At 36.1% G+C, this 8,673-nt stretch overlaps 1 protein-coding gene across 2 annotated transcripts in view; it reads left to right on the top strand.

Annotated features, from left to right (window-relative positions):
- Nucleotides 1–1,657: 1,657 nt before the first annotated feature.
- The window catches only part of LOC127969031 (rho GTPase-activating protein 27), a 34,909-nt gene continuing 27,893 nt past the window's right edge, over nt 1,658–8,673 (top strand). The window contains exons 1-2 of one of the 2 annotated variants that reach the window (XM_052570590.1): nt 1,658–1,986; nt 6,591–7,491. In XM_052570590.1, coding sequence (XP_052426550.1) covers nt 6,682–7,491 — 810 coding nt within the window. In that variant the 5' untranslated portion in view covers nt 1,658–1,986; nt 6,591–6,681. The remainder of the gene's footprint in view (nt 1,987–6,590; nt 7,492–8,673) is intronic. The other variant, XM_052570589.1, reaches the window with a different exon arrangement.

Below are 8,673 nucleotides of genomic sequence, written 5' to 3'. Positions count from 1 at the left end.
TCTACCAGTAATGCATGCCTTTCTGTGTTAATGTTCAAAGCAACCAATGTTTTTACTTTAAAATTAGGTTAACCTATACGATTTTATTTTTTAAAGGCCTTGTTGGAAAAAAAATATTGTTTTATTTTATTTTAATAAGTCGCTCACACATACTTTAGTAGCCTAAATCCTTTAATATGTATTTGATGTAGTCAATATTAACTTCTGGCGTTGCTATATCAGTTTAAACCCTGTAGATGCAATATAATAATATTAATATATTAATATTAAACAGGAATGAATGTGGTAAGTCAAGATGGGATTTTCTTGCCAAATATACTTTTACAACATTACACGAAAGGCTAAATATTTCATAGAAACGCGTCTGGTGTCTGGCATCTGACGTCTTTGTGTTTACTGTTACGAGTATGTCAGCGATGATTGTAAAAAATCTAAAGGTTTTCGGGTTTTGCAACTCAATTGTAAGCTAATTAGTTTTGAGTGGTTCTGGCGTTGTAAATGGTGGTGCTGCAGGTCAGCTAAAAAAAATTGTGTTCAGTGATCACAGGGTGACAATTTCAACTTTATGACATAGGCCTGTGAGCGTGAGGTTAGCTGAAGGTTTATTTAATGGTCAAAAGGAGGTGAGATCTTTTAACAAGTCAAACCATGGTATATAGAAAATATGAGCCAGATGTTTCAGGAGTTAATGACATATGCTTATTTCCTATTTGGCTGATATATATTTATTTATAAAACGCTATAAAACTTTTAAAATTGCGATGCTACAAGCTCTCACATCTTTTCCACGTGTTGCTTAATGAACGTATCTGATAGTTTTTGGCTTGTTTCGTTGTTTTAGATGAATAACCAGTAACCTAGTTTTCTTTTAATTTAATTTGTAACAACTTTAACACTGTTTTTACACTTTTCCAAGTACAAAAAAAAAAAAACAGGACTCTCTCTAACTGTTAACCATTTAACAGGTTTGTACTGTAGAAGTTTATTTTACCATTAAAATCACAATAATTTTTGAAAGTGTAACATTATATCAGTTAATGAAATTACGGCATTTAACTGTAAATTTAAGGTAAAACCTAAAATGTTGTTACCGTTTTTTACAGTATTTTTTTTTTTTTTTTTACAATGCATCTCTTTCATTGAAATATCAATTTCCTTAGCACCAAACTTTCCAGTTATATTTCTATCCATATTCTGAAGGTTTTTACCTTTACCATATATCATTCACCTGATTTATGACATTTAATTACATTTTTCCCCTACCTGTTAATAGTATTTCCTGATTTATGGAAAAAAAAAATCTTCAAAGAAGATTTTATCCAATGTTCGAACAATCTCTATTAGTCTGCTAATCTAAGTTTGGCTTCCACATGAATATAAGACAACAACAAGTGGTGTTGTTATGTTGTTGTCATATATTCATGTGGAAGCCATCTCATGTGGAGACTGTGAGGTCAACCTAAATGCTTCCATAAACTCAGATTGTTCACACGAACACCCATGTCTAAAAGCTCCAAATATGACTCGAAACATGAGTCATAAAGCCGAAATAGCCTTGAATGAAACCCGTGAAGAACGCCTCTGTCGATGTCAATGATTAAAAACAGCAGCGCTGACAAGTTCTCCTCACCGTTTCTCTTTTTTATTTTCTGCTTCCTCATTTCTCAGTTTTTCCAGCTTTGGACAATTGTTCCTTCGCTTGATTATTGACTGTAAATACAATGATGGTTTAATATACAGTTGTATTGTCATCCACTCGAGTCTCACACCCCTCCTGTTCAGTTCCACTCCGCGCGCTCAAACCCGTCGAGCAGCACAACTCTGGGCGCATTTGTTTTCCTCCCACTGACACAACAGCACTACAGGACTGAAGAAGTATGGAGCCGAGGAAACCAGAGACACAGAGAGATGATCGTTTCTTATTAAAGTGAATTATTCCCAGCGCTCGGAGAAGGAGGAGTCGAGGGATTATTGTGTTCTCTGATGGTAAGTTCATTTGATATCTCATCTGATTGTGTTACATATCTGCTCTGGAATCTGTGGGCTACTATCGGTTTGTTATGAACAATAGTCAACAGCTGTTCATACAGTCATATCATGAGACTGCCATAGTTGTACTTCAATACCTGATTCACAACCATTGACAAAGTTGGGTAGTTTTGTTTTATTTGATTATTTTGTTTTGTTTCACTTTGTTTTGCCTTTAGTTTTAAAAGTTATAAAACCGATGTCATGATTTAAAATATTCAGATATTAACAAATGACAAAATTAAAATTAGTGCTGTCAAAGGATTAATCGTGAATCCAAAGTAAAAGGTTGTGATTACGTAATATATGTTATATAACTTATATTTACAGTGTAGTGTATATATTTATGTAGATATAAATACAAATATAATATAATGTTATATGATATATGTAATACATAAACTGTTTACTGTATACATACTTAAAAAAAAAGTTTCACTTGGAAATTTCTAGTAAATTCCAAAATAATCAGAATGTTGCACTGAATTAAAAATTTAATTTTGAAGTAGAAAAACTTGAAATAGGATTTTCTTGCATTGTATTAAAATAATCATGCTTTATTTACCATTTTTTTTAAATCATTTTAAACAATGTAGATGTATTTGTGTGTGTACATATAAAATTAAAAATGTAATTCAATTTTATGCACACACATTATTTATTTACATCATAATATATTGTGAGATATGTGTAGGGTTTTTAATATAATTGTTCAATTATCTGAACACACTGTTCCAGTTCCAAACCAGTTGCTGGATGCAGTGAGGACTCCTGAAAGTGATCACGGGTGGTTTAGACACATTTTTCTTGACATTGGAGGCGTTGACTGATGCAGTTCATTCCATGAAGGTGCAGCAGATGATGACTGTACTCAAAACACACGTTCACTCACGTCTTCACGAGCACAAGCAGCAGCTGCTGGTGTGGCTGTTTATATTCATTAATCAGTCATCAGAACAGAAACGTCCAATAATCGGCTTTACATATTATGTAATTAGTATTTTGCAACAACCTCAATGAAACCGAGATTGCAGTTTGCACATACTGTAGCATGGTGTGTTTTCCTGTTTTACAAGCTGACGTTTCCTCTATTTTGCTGTCTCTTCTTCTGTGTAGGTTTGGGGTTAGTGCAGCGTTCCTCTGCAAAATACACTCACTTCCTGTAGCCAGTGTCATGCGTCTGTCACTCTAAGTTTACATGCTTTTAGAATATCTGATTCCCACTAGTGTTAAATAACTCTGAAAAACTACATTGAAAGTTACTTCTTTAGCTTCCAAATCATAATTTTAAGTAATATACTAATTTAATGGTACAATACAGTGTAGTTTCTCCTTATAGATAGATAGAAAGATAGATATACACACACTCATGTGTTTAATTGTACTGTTATTTAAATAAAAACAATTACCTAGTACTTCTCTTCTACTTCATCCATTCGTACTTGTATATTTTATCTCTGCTTTCTTCATTAAAGTAAAGAATGTACTGAACTAAATCTTCACTTAAAATCTTCAGTTTTGAGGTCGTCTGCTGTTACAAATCTTGACAGTTTCTCTCATCTCTCTCTCCGACACACCTGTGGTTCCCCTGGTTTGTCTGCATTCCTCTGTTTCAAATATTTTGTGTTGTGAATATAGTAGTCCCACCCTTTTAAAAAAAGTCACATTTTTAAGCTAATAAACATATTTTGTTATATTCCTCTTATGTAAATATAAATGAGTAGATTTCAGGGTAAATACTCTGAAAGGGACCTTTTCTTCTAAATGTGCACTGCCCATAAGTGACACACTGGCTTTATATCTGTTAATTAATTAATTTTTGTTTCATATTTTCTTATTTAAAGGGGTCATATGATGAGCTGCAAAGACTAAAGTCTCAAACCCAAAGAGATATTCTTTATAAAAGTTAAGACTCGTCCACGTCCTCCTAAAACGCCTCGTTTAAACACGTCTCCAATTCTCTACATGATTGTGTGTGAAGATTTTTATAACGCTGCTCAAATGTTCACGCAAAGAAAGAAGGCTTAACATTGTCGCTGTAGTATTGTTGTTGCTGCCACGTTGTGGAGACGCTGTGTGTTTCATTTTGAAAGCGAAACTACTTTATTTAGTCTTCCAAAAGAAGACACAACTAGAAATCAGTGGTTAAGTTGTATTTACAAAATTGTTCCAGAACAGTTCTAAACAAATATTTAGATGTGTTCAGCGCATTTTACGTAGGACGAGGACTGTTTCCTGGGAGAGTAGCCTACAATGCCATTGTTCTGACAAATAATGCTGACTCACAGCCTGTAAGTATGTTTTCATATTTAAAGGATTTGCCACTGATATTCAAACGCAAGTTCAGAGCAGGGGAGTAAACGATATATCGTTTAGCCGATATTTTCAGCCGATATGAGCCTATCGCTGATATAACACAGATTAAATGCTTTCTGAATGGTGCAATTACTTAGTTTGTCCAGCAGAGCATGCTCCATTGTTTGCTTCAGTAATCCAGGTCACTGTAGTGTACAGATGTGCAGATGAGCTCAAACTTCACCGAGTCCACATATTATCAACCCGCCACCCACCCGCACCTATATTTGATTGTCACATTACAATGATTCTAATTCTTACTTTTGCATGGTATGATAGGATGAATGGATGGCTTATTTTTAACAGCAGATTCAGTGACATTAGAGCTGATCTGTGCATCATGCATCGTGTCTGCAGCACATTAAAGCCTGTGTTTACGGCCTCCGGATCACAGCCATTCAGTCAATGCTGGTGTTTAAACCGGCCGCGTCACGTATACTCATGCTTATCTCATGCTTATCACTTCGTTCACATCACATCGTTCACATCACATGGCGTGGCACGACAAACGTCCAGTGTAGAATAGAACCCATTATAACAATGGCTATAGAATACCCAAGACATGTCACTTGTATAGTTTTAAATGGGGAAAAATGCAACACTCAATTTGGCCGCTCAATCGAACGAAGCCCCGCCTTCTGAGCAAAAGAGCCAATTGCTAATCAGTAAAGTCAGCATGTCACTGCAGCTGCCATTATAAGTCTCGGTTTCTATATAAACAGCAACGCTCTGAGATGTGCGCTTAGGACTGCGTATGTGCACTGGCTGATCTAGCCTGAGAAAATAAGCTTTTTAAATGCTATTTGAGGAAAATAAACAACATTTATGATGCAGTTGTTGTTAGATTTCATTGGTGACATCAAATATGAAATTGACTCGTATGTTTAGTGAACCATTTTGGAGAATTTGATGTTTCCTCATTCAAAGAGATAGGAGCTGCACTTGCATGCCTGAGAAGCGTTTCAAAGATGGCCGCCAAGTGACATGACTAGCCTTGAACTCAGTTCCTGGAGGACCAGAGCCCTGCAGAGTTTTGTCCCAACCCTGCTTCAAAACTCATACCATGTAGACTTATAAGCCTGAAGGACTTGATTAGTTGGAATCAGGTGTGTTTTAATTAGGTTAGTTGAATCTAAACTACGCAGGGCTCCGACCCTCCAGGAACTGAGTTTGACGCCCTTGCCATAAATGGACTTGGACTATAATCAGTGTTGTTGATGCCTCGTTCTATTTATGACGTGCTGACACGAAGTTCAAATGATTTTCAGTGGTTGCTTTGTGGCGTCCTGTTGCGGCGCAGACACAATGTCAGCATAGTTCGCCTGTGCAGTCTGTAACGTAGCAGATTGAAACGTTAGTATCTTTTTGCAGTCCAACAGACGGCAGTGCGGTGGTGGCTTGAGTCGGTTGAATTGTGATTTAACGCTATGTAGTCACCTAGTTGGTGAGACTCAGTGCTAAGTAAATAAACAACAATGATCCTGTGTTTTACTCTCACAATAAGCGTATCATATTAGTTTGCTCTGATGTCAGACTCTTTTTTAATAATAAAGTTTATTGTTAAATACCCTACCTCCACAACATAGGCCTATGTTTGTCATCATTATAAGTGTTTGATCACCACATTTGAGTTATCGATGCAAAAAATTTTTTTATGTATATATATCCTGTTTAAGTGTTTATGTTTATATATTCTGTATATGCTATATACTGTATGCTCTAGAGTACAGCTTGTTATTTGTCATTTCTCCGGTCACAAATACAGACATGGTTTTGTTTACGTGGTGCGATGCAACTCAATGTTTAAAAAGACAGTATAAGTCATTATAATCAGTAATTATGTCACCAATGGATGCTACAAATGCTTCATTTGTAATGGGTTTTATTGGTTTTGTGTTGTTGCGCTGGGACACACAGCATCACAGTATAGTAAGGGGTGTAATATTTCCGTGACATGCTTGAGGCATTCGGGCCAATCAAAACACACTGGATAGCTGGCCAATCAGCGTACACCTCACTTTTTAGAACAATGAGCTTTGTAAATGTCAACATGTTTCAGAAAGGCGAGGCATAGAGGAGCAACAATAATGTACAGTATGTGGAAAATAATGTTTTTTTAACCTTAAACTGCACATTTCATTACACCAAATACACAAAATAATTCTTTGTTGTTTATTGTTTTTTTGTCTTTTCTCCTTTATCTTCAGATCTCATGATGACTGTATCCGGACCCTAATTTCCTGCTTGCACTGAACACCAGCCACATAACGTGTTTGGGATTATCAGAAGTGGGCCACTATGTCACTTTCACAGCAGGTTCTGGTGAATTATGAATACAAGTACACTGCTCGAGATGGCAGAGAGGTGTCCATCAAACCCAACGAGCACTACATCCTAGTAGCCAAGACCAATGAAACCTGGTGGCATGTTCGGAAGGGTGAGACCGACAAGCCTTTTTTCATCCCAGCAACCTATGTCACCGAACTCCCACCTGAGACCAACCAAACTCTACCGGACCCTCCAGAAGAGTTTAGTGGAAGTGAATACCTCAAGTCCAACTCAGAGACAGCTCCTGATAGACTTCCCACCATCATTGAGCCCGATGAAGTCACACTCCGAGTCCCTGCCTCTATAAAACGAGACACGGAGAAGGATGGCCACAGAATATCAACATTTATTATTCCAAAGGAATTCTTTGAACTGAAAGGTTTGGATCCAGATCCCATAAAGACTGAAGCAAAGCCCTGTCCTGTGCCTGAACTCCACCTCTATGACAACATTAAAGACATGCCTTCCATCCACACTCCTCCAACTAATGGGGAAACACCACCCTCTATGTTACTGCCACCTCTCCACACAGTTAACACACCTCAGTCCCCCAAAATGGAGATAAAGTCAACCGTAAATGCAACAGAAAGTCCTCAGGTGGACTCGAAGGCCCTAGATCAAGATATTCAGATGCTCAATAGAGCTGGCTGGGGTGACGTCTGGAATGCCATGAATAAAGACGAGAATGTGTACGAAAGTTTGGATACAGCAAGAGAACCAGAATCCTCAATAGCCAAAGATAATATGACTGTAAAGCCTGTCACACAAGATAAGAATGTGGTAAGTAATATTTCATGTACTAAGTTAAACAGCAATTTCTGATTATGATGCAAAAATATATATATTCTGTACTATTCTATCCTCCTTGCAATGACAGCAGTGTTCTCTCTCGACAATAAATGAAGCCTTAGATGTAGCCTATTGCTTCATTATGAAATACTGCATACTTTAGTAAGTATATGCTCAGTCTGAATGATTTAGCTGCTTTTCTTGAACACACGGGGGCACTGTCTGCAAATAAGCTCTGAGCCTACAAAACCAAAACCAAAACCATGGGGAAGTGATGATGTCTCAGGTGTCCAAAAAAAGAAAAAAGAAAAAATGTGTCTGTCCCTAAAAGTTGGTGTAGAAATGCCTGCATTACATCAACAGTTGATTGATTGAGCTAAATATATTATTTTCCTTTCCACATTTCAGTGTATTAAGTAAAATGTTTTTTTTAAATTAATTATTCACTTAATTACCTGTAAAAAGACGGTGGTTTCAATGCCTCTGCAGTATATAAAACATTTTTCTTGTAGGCCTACTATATATAAATGCTAGGAGGACAGGGACATTTTAACCCATAGGCCTAATTTTAATAAATTTTAATATTTTAATTCACAAATCTAGAAATATGATGTATCCACAAATGCCCCATTAGCAAACAGACACAAGAACTTTTAATATTTAATATAAAAACTGTCATATAGGCTATTTTTCAGTATTTGTCAAACTTCATCCCCACTAACAAAAACATGCTAAAATAACTTTTATGGAAACATTATTCTTTTTGAACATTCAAAACGTCCAATTTTTGCATAGTAGGCTATGAACATTAGGTCAATTTTAATTTAATCATTTGTTATTTTTAGCATTATGAATCAACAGACAATCCATGAACAAACTATGTTTTAGGGCGAATGTTTTGAAAGCCAGTTGCATAAACTTAGCCTAGTGTCTTAAAAACTAGTCTGACAGTTAGAAGTTAGCCAAGTGGTCGCTAATCAGTCTTATATTTTGTATTCAACTTAGTTTTTATGTAACTTATTATTATTATTATTATTATTTATGATCAGTCATAAAGAAACTTGTAAGACTAGTATAAATCTTTCCTACAACTGGTCCAGACCAGACAAGAACAGAAAACGTAAAAGAAAAAAAAAAAAACGGTACTGGAAGAAATATTATCCATAACTTTTA

Source organism: Carassius gibelio, chromosome B12 (genome assembly GCF_023724105.1).
Source record: "Carassius gibelio isolate Cgi1373 ecotype wild population from Czech Republic chromosome B12, carGib1.2-hapl.c, whole genome shotgun sequence".
Lineage (NCBI taxonomy): Eukaryota > Metazoa > Chordata > Actinopteri > Cypriniformes > Cyprinidae > Carassius > Carassius gibelio.
The sequence above is the reverse complement of the archived record's forward strand: the minus strand, read 5'-3'. Positions and strand labels throughout refer to the sequence as shown.